Below are 19,758 nucleotides of genomic sequence, written 5' to 3'. Positions count from 1 at the left end.
GGGCGGCGCGCGGGCCCGGCGCGGGTCACGTGGCGCGCGGCGGCGGGATGGTGGAGCAGGAGGGCGGCGGCGGCTCGGGCGGCATCAGCGAGGAGGAGGCGGCGCAGTATGACCGGCAGATCCGGCTGTGGGGGCTGGAGGCGCAGCGCCGGTGCGGGGCCGGGGCCGGGGCTCGGGGGGCGGGGCCGGGGGCAGGCGGGGGGGCAGGCGGGGGAGGGATCACAGGGATGAGGCGGGGGGGGCAGGTGATGGGGGGAGTAGTGGGGGGGAGGCAGCGCAGGAAGCGGGGAAGGGGATGGTGGGGGAGGGGAGAAGGGGTACTATGATGGGGGCAGGGTGGGGCAGATGGGGGGGAAGGCGGAGCGGGCGGGATGGGAGTGGGGCGGGGTGGGGGGATGGGATGGAGGTGGGCGGAGGGGGCAGGCGGGGGAGGGATCACAGGGATGAGGCGGGGGGGCAGGTGATGGGGGGAGTAGTGGGGGGGAGGGCAGCGCAGGAAGCGGGGAAGGGGATGGTGGGGGAGGGGAGAAGGGGTACTATGATGGGGGCAGGGTGGGGCAGATGGGGGGGGAAGGCGGAGCAGGCGGGATGGGAGTGGGGCGGGGTGGGGGGATGGGAAGGGGATGGGGGGGAGGGGAGAAGGGGTACTATGATGGGGGCGGGGTGGGGCAGATGGGGGGAAGGCGGAGCGGGCGGGATGGGAGTGGGGCGGGGTGGGGGGATGGGATGGAGGTGGGCGGAGGGGGCAGGTGGGAGGAAGGGGGTGACCACAGAGAGGAGGCGACGGCCCAGTTCAAGCTGCCGCCTGCTAGCTGCCCCCCATTTAACGGCACAGTTCGAGTTAGTGCTGCCCAACAGCCACGGAGCCTTCTGGATCCAGTGTCTGGATCTTTTCTGCTGTGTAGAGGTGTCACCCCGGAAGTCCTCGCTGCCTCAGTTTAACTGCCAGCCGTGTTAGTCTGGATCTGTAAAAGCAGCAAAGCGTCCTGTGGCACCTTATAGACTAACAGACGTATTGGAGCATGAGCTTTCGTGGGTGAATACCCACTGCGTCGGATGCACCCACGAAAGCTCATGCTCCAATACGTCTGTTAGTCTATAAGGTGCCACAGGACTCTTTGCTGCTTTTATTTAACTGCTTCCCCCCTCAAGTGCCATGGAACCATCTGGCTCGGCTGCTGCAGACAGTGCAGACCGGCGCGTTCCAACTGGCACTGCCCTCTCCGCCATGGATGTTAATGCGCTCTGCCCCCAAAAAATAAAGGGAAGGCAGCCTTTCTCTCCTGCATAGGAACGTTTCAAAGCTGTGTTGAGTTAATGTTCAGTCGTAAACTTTTGAAAGAGCTGTAACGTTATGTTCAGCCTTAAGAACAACCTCCATTCCCAGGTGTTTGCAGCTCTGAGATTCTGCTGTAGTTGAAGGCGTCCTCACCCTGGTTGTGCTAAGGCCTGGACAGCAACTCCTCTGCCACGTTTGCTGTGTCCCCAGTCATTGGCGTGGCATTGTAACCCAGAGCCCACTTCACGGAGCAGGGGTGGGGGTGGCTAGCAGACCCTAGGGTTGGGCCTCCCTTGCCTGGGGGACATCCCTGGTTGATTGGGGCAGTGCTAACTGCCTTTCCTCGCGGCGTTGGCCCTGTGAGATGTTGGTTAGCGGTATGTTTTTCTCTCCTTGCCATCACGTGGCTGCGAACACAGAACCGTTCCCCTCACGCGTCTCAGCTGGTGCAGTCCATCCGTTAACACTGCCCATGCATCTCGTTGCAGGCTGCGAGCATCCCGGGTGCTGCTGGTTGGCATGAAGGGCCTGGGAGCAGAAGTGGCGAAGAACCTCATCTTGGCAGGGGTCAAAGGCCTGACCATGCTAGACCATCAGCAGGTAGGAGCCCTTGGCTTGTCTCGCCTGGGATTTCTGAGCACACAGGTCCCTGCAGGGGGGCACGGCCATGCTGGAGCAGAGCAGGAGGGTTTGGTTCTCACAGGTCCATTAGGACAGGCTCATTGCAGGATGGGGCAAGAAGTGCCTGTCTGGGTGCGTCTCTAACCCCTGTCCCGGAGCGTCTTAGAGCCTCATGAACACTGTGGATTCTATCGCCACCCACCCCTGTATGCGCCTGGATCTCCGTTTGGGGAGCCACGGGGCAGAGATGAGTGACTCCCCAAGGTCACACGGGAAGTGCGTGGCGGGCCTGGGAGTTGAACCAAGGTCTTCTTCATCCAGCACCCAATCCCCCGACCCTCCCTCTCAATCTGTCCCTTGGACACCCAGCTGCTCGCCCAGCGGGGCCACGCTTCCTTGCTGCTGCGTCATGCTTGCATCCTCCCATGTTTCTCCGACCCCTTCCCGCTGGCCTGGTGCCTGTCGCCCCGATCAGCGCTCTGAGGTGCGTAAGGTGTGGAACAGGGCAGGTCCGGACCTGCCAGCCTAGGGGCGAGCCACTTCCACTTCGCTGGGATGGAAGGGGGTCAGAGCAAGTCCCTGCCTTGGTTGAGTATTTGCATTCCTGGCCGCTCTCCGCCCCCGGTGTGTAGCACCCTGAGGAGCTGACGTTCCTTCTGGGGCCGGAGCTGGCTGAGGGGACAGGACCCATTGTTCTCACTTGGAGCTGCCTACTTTAGAAGTGCCAGCGTTTACGCAGCCCAGGTTCACAGAGGTGGCTGCCGTGCCGACAGCTGCCCTCTATGACAGGCTGGCCGAAGGAGACCAGGGCGCCCCTGCGTGGTGTGAGGAGAAGTCAAACAGGCAGCGTGGCCTGGCAGCTAAGGGAACACTCGCCCACAGCGGTGAAGTCGGCACCGGGAAGTGTCTGTAAGGCACGTGGAGACCGCTGTCCATGTGAGTTCGGCGAGGCCTGGCCTGGCGTGGCCGTGGCTGAGTTCTCTCGGCCCCCGCGTGTGGCGCAGGATCGTTCCCCTGGTCAGAATAGCAGCCGAGGGCTCCCTTGCTGCTCCTCGCGCGGCTTGTGGTTCCTAGTGCAGGCGCTAGGCCGCAGTGCTGCTGTGACTCCACATCGGGCACCAGGTGGAGCTCTCGGCTTGAGAGACACTCGCTGGCAAGGCACAGAGTGGCCGAGGAAGGTGACTGGAGGGAGAGCAGCGAAAGCTGCTGCGTCAGGGAAGCTTCCCCTTGTACCTGCTGCGTGTGCCCTAGTGGGGCTGCCTTGGAGGGCACTGCAGTGGGTCTGTGCCGTTCTGAGCACAGCCGGGGTTCCGTGCTGCGGCTGGGGGCACTGACTGGTAGGACGTGACACCCCCAGCTCTTGCTGTTTGACAGTTCCCGCTCAGGCTGGCTGGAATTGCACCATTTAACTCCCAAACCAGCCCGCTTCTTCCTGCCCCACAACTCTCTCTCTTCTCCCTAGTGGCTTTGGATGAGTGTTTTAGTTCCTGTGTGACGAGAACTGCACCCTGCTAGCAGGGAAGCTGGCCCATGGAGGCCCATGTCTCCCGTGTTCCCACTTGTGATTAACGGCCCGTGGTGTCGCTGCCTCTCGGGGTCCTGCCACTCGCCAACCAGTCAGAGATGGGTTGGTTTTATTTCCCCCGCCCCAGGTATCGCAGCAGGACACTAGAGCTCAGTTCCTGATTCCCGTGGGCTCGCTGGGCCGCAACAGAGCCGAAGCCTCTTTGGAACGGGCTCAGAACCTCAACCCCATGGTAGACGTGAAAGCTGACCCGGAGAATATCGAAAACAAAGCCGAAGATTTCTTTACTCAGTTTGATGCTGTAAGTGGCAGGAGGGGTGTGTGGGGTGGGGGGCATTGGGCAGAGGTGTCCTTGGGTGGTTAATTAAAGCTGGTTTAAAAACAGATGTAGTTAAACTAGTATGAACCCCTGGGTAGATGCTTTTAACTCGATCTAAAGCTGGTTCTGTCAGTTTAGCTTTCACCCGTGCATTTCCAACAGGCCAGGTTTAAACCGATTTAAGCACAACCCTGCAGGGATTCACACCTGTTTAACTAAACTGGTTTAAAATACTATCTTTAATTAACCTGATGCACCTGTGTGTGTCGCCAGGGCTGTGAGCTGGCATGGATGGGGGAGGATCTTGATACCATTGGTTCCTGTTTGCATGTCCTCTGTTTTGGAGGGGTTTGCTTCGTTTTCTGGCTCCCCTGGGCTGGCATCTTGTGGGGCCATTGAGTTTCCAGCACTGCTGGAAAATGTTCAGATAAAAACTCTTCCAATGAAATCCTGAAAATGGAAACCTGTTACCATCACACAGCTAAGCATTGTGACTGGGGCGTCCTTAGTCCATTTCCCCGATTTTTATAACATTTCCTTCAACAACCCCCCCCCCCCCCAAAAAAAACAAAACAAAAAAAACCCCAGTAAAATCAATTCCTGCCCAACATAAGTTAATGGAGAGTGTCCCTTTAAATCCTGTGTCACCTGGCTTCTGCAGAATGGCTACACGTCTGGTTTGGCAAGCTGAATATATGTTTGTAAACAGCATCTGCTTCCTTTCTGGCCTGTCTCAAGTCTCCAAAGCTGGAAGATGGAGAGGAGAGAATAAGCCCTTACTTAGCCAGGAGACTTGACCGGAGCGGCTATTACGGCACACGCTGGACGCTGTCTGCTCTGGAATGTGTCTCCACGCAGGGAGTGACTCCAGAGTAGCCATGCTGGTCCGTTGCCCTGTGTGGACAAGCCGTGCGTTTAAATCAAATGAAAAGTGTCTGGCTTTGGCTTTATTGCCAGGAGCCAGCTGGGCTCTGCCACCTCTAAACTCCTGATTCTCCCTGGGGAGGGGCCTGTTGGAATGAGCCGCCACAACTTAGTGTTCTGCTGCCAGGAGGGGTAATTGATAGTACGGCATGTAAAGCACCGTTCTTTGTCTGGCTATGAATGGAGGGCTGCCCTGCCCTGCCCTGCCCAAGACCCCTGCCACTGCCCAGGACGGGCGGGGGGGTTCACACCCTCCTGGGGAACAGTAATCCACCCGGGGCCTGTTTATTTGACCCTAGTCTCAGAAGGGGGGGCCGGGAGGGGCCGGTTTGTAAATGTGCAGCTTCTGCTGCTCCTGTCCGTGGTGGGGAGAGAATGACTCTGCTGCTTCTGCTTCCTCCCAGGTGTGCCTGACGTGCTGCTCCCGCTGTGTCATGGTGAAGGTCGATCAGATCTGCCACAAAAACGGCATCAAGTTCTTCACCGGGGACATCTTTGGCTACTATGGCTCCATGTTCGCCAACCTGGGGGCACACGAGTTTGTGGAGTAAGTCTGGCTGTGGGGGAGGAGAGCGGCCATCCCCCGAATGCCCCCCCCGCTCAGGTGCACTGACATCTGTGGTACTAGCACAAGCATGTTGGTAGCTTGCCAGGCAGCACCTGGTATGTACAAAAGGGAGCAGCCCGTGAAACTCCAGGCCACGGTGTGCAGCTGGCAGCTGTGCATGCTGGGACCTCACCCTTGTTGGCCATCCTCCCATTTTAGGGAAGTCACCATGAAGGCCTAACGGGCGGGGGAAGCTAAGTTACCAAAGGGGGGTGGTCTGTGCCCAGTGCTGGGGGGGTGGGGGGAGATGGGCTGTAGATGGGTGTAATTGTGGCCACGGGGTTTTGTGTGACAGTTCAGGCATTGAGGCTCTTCTGTGAGCCAGGGGATTCTCTTGCACAGATCCTCTGCTTCAGGGCGTATGGGATTCCTCCCCACAGCACACAGCTTTGCACAGAAGCCCCCCGCCGACAGGCTCGGCGCGTCGCAAAGCTGAGACCTAGTGTACCGTGTCCAGGACTCGCAGGCGCAGGGCCTGCCGTCTTTCTCATGATAATGTGAAATACGGCAGGTTCCGATTCCGGCCTCCCTCGGCCTGGGACTGCCGTGGTAAATCTCTCTCCGTCTCTGCAGAGAGAAGACCAAGGTCACCAAAGCCAGCCAGGGAGTGGAAGACGGGCCCGACACCAAAAAAGCCAAGCTTGATTCAACAGAGACAACCATGGTGAAAAAGGTGTGTGTCCAGTGCCCCTGTCGGCCACCAAAGAGCCCCCGCGTTACAGGGAAACCTCAAGTCTGTGTCTAGGTAGCTCCCCCCAGCAGAGGCGCTGGTCTGTCTGGTGGCGTGTGGTACACGGGATGCAGTTGTTAAGGCAGCAGCTTCAGGATATGCATGGAGAGCCATGGGTGGGATGATCGCTGGGTTACACTCCTTGGGAAGGCGTCCTGGAGTTCCCGGCTTTGCTTCTGTCTGCTGGTGGTGAGCCACGTGGCCTGGGTCTGCACCTCCTGCCACCTTTAACTGTGTGAGCTCAGTGTCATGAGAATGTCTCCCTCTCCCTTTGAAATGAGGGGCTGTGATGGCGGGTTACCTAGCCCGGATTGACAGCGCCTTGTCTGTAGCGGGACCTGTTGTTTGCAGGAACATCTCCTTGTCCTGAGATCTCTGCTGTCATCCAGAACTCTGGTCCTTTCTTTATAGCCAGAGCCTAGATCCTCTGGGGGGCGCTATATGGAGCCCTAAGAGTGGTCCAGTGATAACGTAAGGCAGCCCCAGTTGGCCAGAGCCACGGGTGGACGCCATGGGTAATGGACGTGCAGATGATCTTGGGAGGTGTTCGCGAGTGAAGGAAGTGGAAGGTGGCTGCAGAGTTTTCTTCCCCACGAGAATCTCCTTGAATGGCCCCGAGCTAGAAACTTGCTGTGGAATTTCCCAGCTGTGTGTTCGTGTTCGTTCTGCCAGGCTGGGCTATTGAGAAGCCAGTCTCAGCGTGTGATAAATGAGACTCGTTGGCCTCGGCCCAGGTCAGCGGCCGCGCACCGTGAATGGCCGGGTCCCTGAGTTGGTGCTGTCTAAAATGCAGCTTCTGAACCCAGCCCCCTTGACTAGCTTGTTGGGTGAGTTAGGCCCCACCTGCTCCCCCACTTCGGTTGGGGAGGGATTTTCACCGGTTCGGGAACAGTCCCTAGCATGGACACCACTGTACTGCAATAGGTCGTTCCCCTTCCGCTCTGGGAACAGCTGTGTGGGTGGAAGGCACTGCTGCGCCCTGCTGTAACTAGACTGGTACCCCAAGCCTAACGCCAGGGCCAGCAGCTGCCTTGTTGCTGCTGTCAGCTGATTGCTAAGCCCCTGTGTAAGCGGGAGGGTGGCTTGGGGGTGAAGGGAGATGGGGGAGGGCAGAGCCTTTCACATGTAAAAGCCTGGGGCCTGGCCATTGTTAGGGTCTCTGGAAGTGGAAATCCCCCGGCTTTATCTGGCTATGGGGAGAATGCAAGCAGCTTAGTGGCCTTTTGTGTCCCTTTCTCTGGCTTGTCAATCAGGGGGCGTTTAGTGCACCTCGCCCCAGCTGGGCCAGATCGGGAGATATGGGAGTATTCCCCAGATGCCGCTGCTAGCCAGCTGTCGTCCTCCCCCGATCGGGCTGGGATTCCGATCCGTGTCAGATCAGTGTTAGGATGCAGCGGATTCCTATAGAGAGTTTCCAGCATGCCGATGCTTGGGACGAGTCCCCTCCGGGGAATATGGATCTGAAGGCCTGCGGGGGAACACGGTGCTTCCTGCACCTTCTCTGGTGGCTTTGCTGCAAATTCCCGAGCCTGCAGTGCGCCGGCAGCAGCCTGGTGGGTGACTGCGGGGGCAGTTTCCCCCAGTGACAAAACGCGGCAAGCTGGGTTTAGCGCTGCTTGGCGAGGCGAGGCCTCCGCTCTTGTTTGGAGGGTCGTCTCTCCTCGGCGTTTCTTGTGACCTGGCTGGCGTTGCTCTGAGGGTCATGTGCCCTCCGGTGGAGCGGGGATGGGGTCACCTCGCAGTCACTCCACCGCCTGTTTCTCTCCCCTGCCGCAAGTCTGAATGCAGCCAGGGCCTGGGAGGGTGGCAGTCTGCAGTGCTGCGCTCGGCCGCTGGGGTGCCAGAGAAACGGGAGCTCCTTGGCATCGCATTTCCTTTGTGTAACCAGACGTGCTGTGCAGGGAGGCGCAAGGCAGGTTGCACGTGTGTTCTCCTGCAGTTAGGCAAAAGCAGGGAGGTGGGGAATGAAGTGTTGGAACCAGTGTTCTGGGGGCATGGGGGCCCTTTGAGCCCGTACACCAAGACTGGGCGTCTGTGTCTGGAAGACCCTCTCTAGCTCAGCCAGATGTTCTGGCTGGGACGCAGAAGCCTCTGGCCTGTGTTTGCAGGAGCTCGGACTCGATGATCACAACGGTCCCCTAGAATCTCTGAAGAAGGATGATGATAAAATTCTTCAGTAACTACCAGCCTCCCTTGAGTTCTGAGAACGGGGCTGGATACCCCTTCCCCCCCCTTCCAGGCATGAGCTCTTCTCCTGAGAATTAATCCGACCGCCTGGGGCAGATGCTCTCTGGGACACTAGTGGCCTGAGCCTGGGGCTCTGCTCCCCGTTTATACTCTGCATCCCAGGAGCTGGGCGCAGTGGGTGGGATTTTCCGGAGCTCTTCGCACTGGTTTAACTCTGAGACTGGGAGTTTGTCCAGTGATTCTAGTGGGAGCAGTTAGGCAGACGGGCATTAACACTCTGCTCCCAAGGCTCGGCTTGAAACCTCCCCCTTGTCCCAGCGCGACATACTGCCCAGTCGCTGGGCTCTGGGGGTGGGGGGGGTACATTGCAGCATTGTGCTGAGGCATGAGAGCCGCAGAGAAACTGCCCGGGAGGCTCCCCCGCAAGTGACTTGTCGCGTTCCCAGGGTCAGTGCTAATTCCTGGACAGCCTCCCTCCCCCAGGCTAGGCTGTGCATTCAGTCCAGCTGTGGGTAGTAGCTCGGCCCGTAACACTGAGTGCTGCATCTTGCCTCCAGCTGTGAGTGCGGTGGTGGTTCCTCCGGTGCTCAGCACTGCATGTAGCCCCCGGCGCTTCCCGTGCAGGGCTGCAGCCTGCGTCGCACGTGCGCGTGCATGAGACCGGCCAGCTGGAGCAGATTGCATGCCACAGCTGGCAGGAGTTAAAGGTTTGGGTTTCGGAGACCCCGAGAGGTCTCTAGCGAGGTTCCCGTCCGGCTGTGGTCCTGCTCTCTGGAACTGGGGCGAGAGAGAGCCCCTGAGTGGGGCTCTTAGCCTCCCGGACGCGCGTGCAGAGTTTGGGAATCGGGAGTGGTGGTGATTGGCAGAAGCCCCTGCAGACTTTACCCACTTAACCCCTTCATAGCTCTTCCCCGGCTTTGGACCAGGCACTCGGCTCCCTGGCGGGGTGGCTAGCTCACTTCTGCCTCCACCGCCTGATCTGCTGTTGGTCCCTCCACCTGGCACTGAGCTCGGCCAGCTCGGGGCCAGCGTTGCTGGGCTGCTTGCCGAGCCTGGGGCCGGCGTAGCCAGGCCGCTCGCCCAGCCCAGGCGGGAAGCTCGGGGGTCGGGCCGGCCTGCTGGCTAGGCAGTGACAGCCCAGCACAAACAAGCAGCAGCATCTCCTCCCCTGGCCTGACACAGGGGAGAAGAAAATGGCCTTTGTTCCCCTCCCCTGCCCTTGGCCAGGGTTCGATTTGCTGTCTGTGAGCCCCATAGGCTGAGCATCCACGTGGCGAGACCCAGGCCCACCAGCAAATCCTCACCCCCACCCTAGAGCTCTTTCCTAGCACAGCCGGCCAGGTACCCTGGCCCAGCACGGCGTCCTGCTGCAGAACACCCGCGCACTGTGCTCGTCCTGCCTGGGGGGTGCCCGCTCCCACCCTGGGGGCAGGGAGAAGTGTATGGGGCTTGGCTAGGTGACCTGCAGTCCTGGGGGCACGGCCAGATCCTCAGTGGTGTAAACTCCCCCGAGCTCAGTGGGGCTGCGTGGGTAAACGCTGGCGAGGATCTGGCCCGGTGTTCGTTCCCTGTTTGTTCTGCTCTCCGTAGGCGGGATGCCCCCCAGCCGTGGGGGGAACGTTGCAGGGGGCTCCCTGCCCCTCTCATGCTGGCTTTCCCGTTGCAGCGGGTGGTTTTCTGCCAGCTGAAGGAAGCGCTGGCAGTCGACTGGAGCAGTGAGAAGGCAAAGGCAGCCCTGAAGCGCACCGCCCCGGACTACTTCCTGCTCCAGGGTAAGGGACGCTTGGGAGAGGGGTGGGGCTGGGAAGCAGGATGCTTTCCCACTCTGTGCCTCAGTTTCCCCATCCTGGCAGGCCCAGCTCCCACGGGTGCGTAGTGGGGGAGGCTCTGAGGCTTTATTCTCCCCCACACGCACCCCAGCGTTGGCTGGGCTGGCGTGAGCTCTCTGAATGCTGCGTTCTCCTCCTGGGGAGATGGCTGTTCCCAGAGAGAGCTGCTCTCGGCTTGCTCGGGCCTCGGCACCGGGCTGGGAGTGGGATCTGCCCTGCGGGGGGGTGTCTGCTCGTCCCTGCCCGGCGCAGGCCTGGCAAGCGCGCCTGTCAGCGCCAGAGTCTGCTTAGGAAGCGCCGGGCCCCGCTCAGCCGAGCGAGCACGCGGCACTTCCTGTGGCAGGAGCTGGCTTTGATTTGTTGGCTTTGAGGTTAATGCAAGTTTACCATAACAGCAGTGAGCTAAAAATACCCGGGCGAGCGTGGAAACAGCCACGCTCCCCAGAGCGGAAGCGCCCTGCCAGCTGGGAGGGACCGGCCCGGCCCCAGCGTGTGGTTTGCCCGCTGCCCTCTCCCTCCAGCGTGCCACGCTCAGGCGCCGGTGCCCACACGGGCTGCAATCTCGGTGAAGCCACAGCCCCAGGCGCGGTTTTCCAGTGACGTGAGCCAGCGCTGGCTCCCAGATTAATAGCCTGCACCACTTCTGCCCCAGAGCCGGGGCTGTGAGCTCCTGCCCACACCTGGCAGTGCCCGCCTCCCCCCCGCACAGCAGGGCGTCCAGAGGGTAAAGACAGGGCTGGGGCTCGCTGCAGGCATAGGACATGCCTGCCGCTCCTGGCTTCTCAGCGGTATCCAGGCCTCCCATCCCCTCCCGGCTGCCTGGCTAGGATTCCTCCTGCTGAGTCAGGCTCTGGGGGAGGTGTTGCTGTCCCCAGTGTTGGCCTGTTCCCTCCAGAGCTGCATTGGCTGCTGTGGCCGAAGAGCCAGCGCTGCCTGCCTGCCCGTCCGACGCTGGGCGATCGGCTCGGGCTGCCGCTGAGTCTGGGAGGGACTTGACCCTGCCCGTCGCAGGAGACTGTTTTCCTGCTGGCTGTCAGGCAGCACTCGGCATCTGACTGGTGCCGCTCGCCCGTGTTCAGTCCCCAGAACACCTCACACAATAGGAGAACCAGGCTGTCAGCTGGCAGATTGTCCCAGGGCTCGCAGGAATGGATTCAAAGCCACCCTTTGACATTCTGCCGCATTCGTATTCCTTTGTTCGGGCAGGGCCCAGACTGAGAGAGGGGCACCGTGGGGCGAGGGGCTGCACAGGCAGAGAACGAGTGAGAGTTCCTGCCCCAGAGAGCTCGGTCTGAACCCCCAGGGGAGACAGTGGGCGGGGATTGAGGCACTGAGAGGGGCAGTGACCAAGGTTAGCCAGCTGGTCAGTGGCAGAGCTGAGAATAGACTCTTGGATCCCTGAGTTCCAGTCCCATCACTCTCCCCACTAGGCCACGCTGCCTGGTACACGGTGCCTCTGTATTGGCCTAGGTATTCAGCAGTCGCTGGAGCTGTTTCCGGCTCTGCCGGGCGCTGGCTCCCGGTGGGGGGTAGCGGGGGCCGGGGCCCCTGTTCCCAGCTCTGCCGGGGCGCTGGCTCCCAGTGGGGGGTAGCGGGAGCCGGGGCCCCTGTTCCCGGCTCTGCCGGGCGCTGGCTCCCGGTGGGGGGTAGCGGGGGCCGGGGCCCCTGTTCCCAGCTCTGCCGGGGCGCTGGCTCCCAGAGAGGGGTTAGTGGGGGCCGGGGCCCCTGTTCCCGGCTCTGCTGGGTGCTGGCTCCCGGTGGGGGGTAGCGGGGGCCGGGGCCCCTGTTCCCGGCTCTGCCGGGGCGCTGGCTCCCGGTGGGGGGTAGCGGGGGCCGGGGCCCCTGTTCCCGGCTCTGCCGGGGCGCTGGCTCCCGGTGGGGGTTAGCGGGGGCCGGGGCCCCTGTTTCCGGCTCTGCCGGGGCGCTGGCTCCCGGTGAGGAGTTAGCGGGGGCCGGGGCCCCTGTTCCCGGCTCTGCCGGGCGCTGGCTCCCGGTGAGGGGTTAGCGGGGGCCGGGGCCCCTGTTCCCAGTTCTGCCGGGGCGCTGGCTCCCGGTGAGGGGTTAGCGGGGGCCGGGGCCCCTGTTCCCAGCTCTGCTGGGTGCTGGCTCCCCGTGGGGGGTAGCGGGGGCCGGGGCCCCTGTTCCCGGCTCTGCCGGGGCGCTGGCTCCCAGTGAGGGGTTAGCGGGGGCCGGGGCCCCTGTTCCCGGCTCTGCCGGGGCGCTGGCTCCCAGTGAGGGTTTAGCGGGGGCCGGGGCCCCTGTTCCTGGCTCTGCCGGGCGCTGGCTCCCGGTGCGGGGTTAGTGGGGGCTGGGCGCTGGCTCCCAGTGAGGGGTTAGCGGGGGCTGGGGCCCCTGTTCCCAGCTGTGCCGGGCGATGGCTCCCAGTGAGGGGCTAGCGGGGGCCGGGGCCCCTGTTCCCGGCTCTGCCGGGCGCTGGCTCCCGGTGGGGGTTAGCGGGGGCTGGGCGCTGGCTCGCTCTCGGGGTTTCCTTCTCTGCTGGTCTGTAGTGGGCTGCAAAGTGCTGACGCTCCCAAAAGCTGAGTTAAAATCGCTGCCCCTGTTTGCTTTACCGTAAGTCATTGCAGACACGCTGGGGCTCTTGGCTGCTTTCCCAGCAGCCCCCAGGATCCCGTCAGATGTGGCAGGGGAGGTAGCCGCCTGGTGCCAGCCTGCCCCCTCGTTAGCGCCCGAGCAGACTGCACGGATGGCAGGCAGAGAGCCCAGATAAACACCAGGCTGAGCTGCTGCCCGTGCTCTCTGCCCTTCCTGGATCTGCTGATGTGATTTGTGCTGGGCTGGGAGGCGCTCCCCTGGCTCCGGGAAGATGGCTGGCTGGGCCTAGACTGACCCGCTGAGCCGACAGCTCCAAATAAACGAGCAGCCCAGCCCGTAGGGCTTTGGCCTGGGGGGTGGCTGTGGGCAGGGTCGAGGTGAGGAGAGAACCAGCCTTGCCCCGGAGCTGCCCTGGGGCAGTGACCGTGGCGCTCTGGCACCGATGTGCTGGGAGGGGGTTGGGTGGGGAGCAGGGTTTTGTTCCAGGGCAGCGTCAGAGCCGCAGCTTCAGCTGGCTCCATGAGAACCCGTCCGGCTGGCGGCGCTGCCTTCCCAAAGCACTCCGCGTAGCTCTTCCGCGTGGGGGACCCCGGCGGACAGCGAGCGCGTCCCTGTTTTACAGCCGGGGCGTGCAGCAAGCCAGCGATGGGAGAGTCCTGCCCCAGCCTGGGCTCGGGTCACTAGGCAGGGCCTCTGGCCATGTCTCCCCTGAGTTATTCTTTGCTATTGGCAGTGCCCTGCCATCCGAGAGCCGGGCACCGTGTGCCCAGCATGCCACAGGCAGCCAATCCTCTCTTGCCAACCAAACAGGTCTGATGAGGAAGGTGTCTGGGAATAGGTCCTGTCCCTCCTGAACCCCAGGCCAGTGCTCTGTCCACTGGTCCAGGCTGCCTTCCCCTGGCATGAACTGTGTGCATGTGTCTCTCTGGCCCAGGCACGGGGCGGCTGTGCCAATGTGCTCGAGTGTGCACAGGATCTGTAGCAGCAGGTTTTACTGCAAGTGGCGTGTGCTCTAGATTCTCCCATTAGCGCGCAGGGAAGATCTCCCAGCTAGAAGCTCAGTGAGGAATCTCGTGGGTTATCGGCGAGGGTAACGAGCACAGCCCCAGGGATCGGGACTGTGACCTCCACCTCTTCCCCCCCCCAGTGCTGCTGAAGTTCCGGGCGGATAAAGGGAGGGACCCGTTGCCAGAGAGCTATGCCGAAGATGCCGAGCTGCTGCTGCGGATCCGAAATGAGGTGCTGGACTCCCTGGGCGTCGGTGCGGGCCTGCTGCCCGATGACTTCGTCAGGTGCGTCCGGTGTCGGGCTGGGATTGGGCCTGGGCCCGGCACGCGCTTCAGTCCCAGCCTCGGGAGAGAACTTTCCCTTGGCTGGGGACCACTGTCCACGCTGGGGGCTCCTCGCTGCCCAGGTGTGAACAGGAGCAAAGCGAGTCCCAAAGAGAGTGTCTGTCCAATGGGCCTGTCTGCCAGACACCCCCACACACCCCATGTGTCCCCGCTGCGTCCCCGGGGGGCTGCCCCTCATCGGGCACTGGAGTGTGCATGTGCCCACAGGTACTAGACTGAAAACGACTCTGTGAAGCACCGGGGGCCTGTGTCTGGCCTGTGAGTAGCTGCCTGGCTCCAGAGGGCGTCTTGGCCTCTCTGTTCCGTGGGCGCAGGGATTTCTGGGGGATGGAACTGCCTTTCCTGTACCAGCTCTGCTGGGGTTCAGAGCCTCCTCCCTGCGCTGTGAGGGGGATGCCTGCTGCAGACCAGCCCTCCCATGGTCTGGGCCCAGCGTGGGGCCATGCCGCTGTCTGCAGCGCTGCGCCAGCCCCACAGCGAGGAGCACATCGCAGGATCATTAATCTGGCTCTGATCCCCTCTGGGCAGCCGCAGTTCTGCATCAGCAGTGACCTGAGCCGTCTGGCTGTGTCGCCCCGTGGGTGAGCACAGAGCCTCCCGGCCGCGCCTGGCTGGGCTCCGCTCCCTCGCCCGGGTCGTCTCCTGCGCTGCCTGTTCTGCCCTGCTTGGCTGCGTGGGCCTGACGGGGGTGGATGGGCTGCTGGGAAAGCTCGGCTCCTCCCTGCTCTCCCGGGCTGCCTGCGACCCTGTCTCTGCAGCACCAGCGAGTCCTGGTGCTGAACGGCCGGCCGAGGGCGTCCTGGCCCAGGGAACGGCCCCATTGGGTGGAGGGGCCCCGGGGCAGTGACGCCAAGGGCTGAGAGGCCCAGCTGAAGCGTTGGAGCTGGGGCAGAGATGGCCCCAATCAGCCCTGAGCACATGGGAGACCCGGGTACCTGGGCCGGGCGGAGGCTGTGATGGGCTGGACCAGCGGGGATGGGGGGCCAGGGCAGATGCTGCAGGGGGATGGGGGGGGGCACGACTCTCACCCCCGGACCCTGCCGTCCCTTCATGTGTGGGCTGGAAGGACCCTCCCTGCGCCCCCGGATTCATTTCAGCCTGAAAATCCCACCCCGCCTGCATGTCGCCACACGCTGGCCGAGGAGGCGCAGGCCGCTGTGCGCGGGCAGGAATGGCGGGAATGCGCCCGGGCACACGGCAGACATGTCTGGCTCTATTTTTAGAAGGGTCGCGTGCAGCATGTGAGGGGCTGGGACAAGACACCCGTCTGGCTGATGAGCTCCCGGCAGCGATGGCTGCTCATTGCTCCCCGCCCGAAGGCCCTGGACCCCCCGGCCTGATCGCATTGGGGTGTATCTTGGGCCCACTACCCGACCCCTCTGGCTATGGCCCCTGTCTCACTGCACCCCTGCCCACCTTGCCCATCTCTCAGGGCCCCTCCCAGATCGGGGGCTTGGGCCAGTTCACGCTTCGCCCTTAGCTCAGTCCTCACTCTGGTTCTCTGCCCCAGCCTAGGGGTGTTCGCTGCTGGATCTACCAGACATGCTCCTCGCAGAGCCCGTCTGTCAGGATCACCCATCGCCTCCCTTCCACTGGGCTCCGTGCCTGGGCCAGTGACCCGCGGGCTGGTCTGGTCACTCCCCTGGCATGGGGCAGCCGATGCCACGTTGGCGCTGGGACTCAGGGTGCTGAGCCAGCCGGGCGCCTCAGGCACTGACCTGGTGTGTGTGCTTCTTCCAGCTACTGCTTCTCTGAAATGGCTCCCGTCTGCGCAGTGCTTGGAGGGGTCCTGGGACAGGAGGTTGTCAAGGTAATGGGTGTGCGGCTATGCCCAGCTGTCTGAGAGAGGTAGTATAGCCATGGCGGGGGAGAAATTTACCCTCCATCACACAGGGAGCCAGTGGCAGAGCCGGGATAGAACCCAGGAGTCCTGGCTCCCAACCGTCCCTGCTCTAACCACTACACCCCACTCCCTTCTCAGAACTGGACTAGAACCCAGGTGTCCTGGCTCCCAGCCTCCCTGCTCTAACCATTACACCCCCCTCCCTTCCCACGGCGGAGGAGAAATTTACCCTCCATCACACAGGGAGCCAGTGGCAGAGCCGGGATAGAACCCAGGAGTCCTGGCTCCCAACCGTCCCTGCTCTAACCACTACACCCCACTCCCTTCTCAGAACTGGACTAGAACCCAGGAGTCCTGCCTCCCAGCCCCCCCGCTCTAACCATTACACCCCACTCCCTTCTCAGAACTGGACTAGAACCCAGAAGTCCTGGTTCCCAGCCCCCCCTGCTCTAACCACTACACCCCACTCCCTTCTCAGAGCTGGGATAGAACCCAGGAGTCCTGGCTCCCAGCCCCCCCCCGCTGTAACCACTAGGCCCCAGTCCCCTGCCAGCGCAGGGGATGGAACCCAGGAGTCCTGCCTCCCAGCCCCCCCATCCCCCTGCTTGTGCAGACAGAAGGGTGGGGTGTCGTGGTGAGGCCAGGAAAGGCTGTTGGGCGGAGGTGCTCCGCTCCCACTCTGGGCCGTGCGGGGGCTCTGTGCCCCCTCCCAGCTGCCTGGCACAGCTGCTGGGCCCGGGAGCCCTGAGCATTCCTGGGGCTGGGTGTGTCTGGAGTCCCCGCCCAGCCCAGCTTGCTTGGGAAGCTCCGGGCCCCTCACCCTGCACCAGGCACGGCCAGTTGGGGGCCCTCCCTCCTCCGGGCCCCTGGGTGCTGCCGCCTCCCAGCAGCCTGGGCTGTGACTGTCCTGTCTGAGCCCCAGCTGTGCTGCTCTGCTGGGACCAGGGGCCTGGCTGGCAGCTGGGGGGAGGGGATTCCTCTCCCTGCCCCCTCTGCTCTCCGGTCAGTCGGCTGGGAGGGGTGCAGGGGGGCTGGGGTCAGGACTGCTGGGAGAGTCCCAGCCTGCCACCCACTTGCTGTGTCCTCGGCTCCCTGCCTCTCCTGGGGGCTGCCGGTGGTCCTGCGCCTGGGAGGAAGGGGGTCCCTGTCTCCAAACTCCCCTGGCCGAGAGCCGCTCTGCAGCGGGATTAGTGCTGCTGGGCCCCTGCCCGACCTCCTGCCCCCTGTGCAGGGGCTGCTCCCTGCTGCGCTCGCCCCCCACGGGGTGCTCAGCTGTCCATGGGTGCTGGACATGGGTATTGCTGGCTGCAGGGCTGCGACCCCCCCCATCCCCAGCAGGGCCCCCTGCGCTGCTGCCGTGGCTTCCCTGTTACTCTGTCCTGGAACAGCCAGGTGAAAACCAGTGTGAGCGGGCACGTGCCCCCAGTTCACCTGCTGGCTGAGATTGGGGACAGTGGGGGGCACGTGCCCCCAGTTCACCTGCTGGCTGAGATTGGGGACAGTGCAGTGGGGGGCACGTGCCCCCAGTTCACCTGCTGGCTGAGATTGGGGACAGTGGGGGGCACGTGCCCCCAGTTCACCTGCTGGCTGAGATTGGGGACAGTGGGGGGCACGTGCCCCCAGTTCACCTGCTGGCTGAGATTGGGGACAGTGGGGGGCATGTGCCCCCGGGTGAAGCTTCTCCCCCCCCCCAGGAGCCGCCCCCGTGTGAAGCTCCTGGCGAGGGGGGTGGGGGTTCCTGGAACTGGGCTTTCGGCACTAGCCAGGCTGTAACAACGCCCTTCCCCCCACCCCACCCCCAGGCCCTCTCCCAGCGGGATCCACCCCACAACAACTTCTTCTTCTTCGATGGCATCAAAGGGAACGGGGTCGTCGAGTGCCTGGGTCCCCACTGAGCCTGGAGGCGCTGGCCTCCCGGCCCGTCGGCCTGCAGCTGCAGTTCAGCACCCGGTGCCGCGGGAGCCTCCCTGCAGCGCCCGGTCAGCCGCAGCGTGGTGCCGCTGGAGTCCCGCTTGCACCACGTTCCCCTCCGGCCACCGCAGGCATGGCCCCCCCGCGTGCCGGGGGGCGGGATGGGGACATAGCCACCCCCCTGTGTGTTCTCCTGGGCTCTCAAATAAACTCTCTTCTTCCCAGGCTGGCTCCTTTCCTTGCAGGGCGGGAGCCCCGGCCGTGCAGCCCCCTCTCCCTGGCGGCGCTGCTGTAACCGCCGGCAGGCGGCTCGTCACACCAGGCTCTCCAGTGCTGCTGGGCCCAGGGCCCCTCGCTCTGAGCGGCTGCTGGCCTGGGTCTGCCTTGAGCCACTGCGCGGGGGAAAGGCACACCCAGGCCTGTGCAGGGCAGGCCCCCCTGCCTCCTGCTGTGGGGCTGGGGGAAGCACTTCGGACTGAAATAGCTCAGCTGAGGGGCACTGCCCTGGGCGGGGGCGGGGCTCACCCATGCCAGGGCTGCCGGGGGGCCTAGGGCAGGGGTGGCGCTGCTGCTTTCCACATGCCCCCACCCCCTCGTGCCGCTGGACAGAGCCCGCTGGCCCTCGCCGGAGAAGGTGGGCTCAGGCAGGGGGAGGCTGGGGTGCTCTGGTGGACACAGCTGGTGGGCAGGGGTGCAGCACTGCAGGGACGGGCACCGTTCCCTGGCAGCCGTTCCCTTCCCACACCCAGCTCTGGCTCCGTGGGCAGGGGCCCTGGCTGGGCCAAGTCAGCCTCTGGCTTCCTGTTCTAAAATGGGCCTTGACCTAGGTCCGAAATAGCCCCTGCGAGCGGCCAGGCCGAGGGCACTGGGGATCCCCCGTGGCTGGGAGTGACACAGACGCGGCCGCCTCTTTGCTTAAATCCAGTTTTATTGAAAAGGAAACGTAGAAAAACAAAGTCACTGCTCATGTACAGCAAGCGCGTCCCCCTATGTACAATGTCCCCGTCTGTACAGCGCGGCCCGGGGTCTATATACACAACGCCTCTCCCTGTACAGCGTCCCTATGTACAGTATTTATAGTGCTCCGGCCACCCCCGCAGTGAGCCTGTGCCAGGGCGTCCCCTGGGCTGGGTGCAGCGCCGGGCTCCGGGCTGGCCACGCCCGCAGCCGCAGCCCCAAGCTGTGCATGGGGAGGGGCAGGCGGGGTCCCCCCCCCACTCCTCAGGATGCCCAGCGGGGCGGCTGGCTGAGCCCACTTCAGAGTTCGCCCTCCCTGCCGCTGCCGGAGCCCAGCTCTTCCCACTGCCCCGAGGGGAGTCGGGGGTGAGGGTGAGGCAACGCCTGGGGCTGTCACATGCGTGTTTGTCGTCCCCCCCCCCCCGCATGGCGCTCCCTGAGAGGAACAGTGGGGGGAGCCTGCGGCTGCCTCTGCGGGGGCCGCTCCCCGCCACAGGGCCCTGCAGCGCGGGGCTCCCAGTCAGTACTCGAAAATAAATAAATAAATAGACGGTGCCCGTGGTCGGGGCAGCAGCCTGGGGCCCAGCCCGCGGGAGCCAGGGCTTGCCGGGGGGTGGGGGGTATGAGCTCTGGAAGTTGCTACATTTTGCCAAGAGGCTCCGCAGTCCACGCTGGGGGGGCTGCCCCCCCCCCCGGCTCCGGCCCCGCGAGGGGCTAGTTGGGCTGCAGCTCAGGCATCACGTCCACGGGCATGTTGTAGAAGGCGCCCAGCAGCTGAGAGACGAAGTGGCAGAAACGGGCCCAGAGCGCTCCCTGCCGCTGCCGCTCCCGCCACTACGGGGACGGAGAGAGGCCGAGTTAGTGCCGCGGCAGGACCCTCTGCCGTTCCCCCCCCTGGGGCTCAGCCCTCTGGCACCGGCCCCCAGGCTCCAGCGGGGCTGGCTGCCTCTTTCCTAAACCCCTGGGGTGCCCAGGCTGGCAGGAGCCCCAGGCAGCCTCCCAGCTCTGCCTGCATGAGCAGCACCCAGTCCGGCCGCTGCCGGGGGAGGTCAGGGCGCCCTGCCATGGGGCGTGCGGCGGGGGTGGCTACGCTGGGCTGCCTCTCCCTGCTCACGCTCAGC

General features: G+C 63.7%; 1 protein-coding gene across 4 annotated transcripts; it reads left to right on the top strand.

Moving 5' to 3' along the window:
* Positions 1 to 17,904, top strand: SAE1 (SUMO1 activating enzyme subunit 1). Of its 4 annotated transcripts, none has more exons than XM_044988877.1 (9): positions 1 to 151; positions 1,768 to 1,879; positions 3,553 to 3,726; positions 5,073 to 5,215; positions 5,849 to 5,948; positions 9,859 to 9,964; positions 13,722 to 13,866; positions 15,667 to 15,736; positions 17,572 to 17,904. In XM_044988877.1, the coding sequence occupies exons 1-9, from the start codon at positions 48 to 50 to the stop codon at positions 17,662 to 17,664; spliced, it is 1,047 nt and encodes a 348-aa protein (XP_044844812.1). In that variant the 5' UTR covers positions 1 to 47; the 3' UTR covers positions 17,665 to 17,904. The 4 variants fall into 4 exon arrangements, with proteins under 4 accessions (XP_044844812.1, XP_044844814.1, XP_044844813.1 ...); XM_044988879.1 differs by lacking the exon at positions 17,572 to 17,904 and adding an exon at positions 15,988 to 16,108 and having other exon boundaries at positions 15,667 to 15,794; XM_044988878.1 differs by having other exon boundaries at positions 33 to 106.
* Positions 17,905 to 19,758: the final 1,854 nt, after the last annotated feature.

This window comes from Mauremys mutica, chromosome 15, assembly GCF_020497125.1.
Source record: "Mauremys mutica isolate MM-2020 ecotype Southern chromosome 15, ASM2049712v1, whole genome shotgun sequence".
Lineage (NCBI taxonomy): Eukaryota > Metazoa > Chordata > Testudines > Geoemydidae > Mauremys > Mauremys mutica.
Note: the sequence above shows the minus strand (reverse complement) of the source record. Positions and strands in the feature narration are given on the sequence as shown.

Bases quoted from the DNA above. Each gene is read 5' to 3' on its own strand.
- SAE1 (XM_044988877.1), top strand. From the start codon at position 48: ATGGTGGAGCAGGAGGGCGGCGGCGGCTCGGGCGGCATCAGCGAGGAG. The intron at 5,216-5,848 runs GTAAGTCTGGCT...CCGTCTCTGCAG, and splicing joins GGGGCACACGAGTTTGTGGA to AGAGAAGACCAAGGTCACCA. The intron at 5,949-9,858 runs GTGTGTGTCCAG...TTCCCGTTGCAG, and splicing joins AGACAACCATGGTGAAAAAG to CGGGTGGTTTTCTGCCAGCT.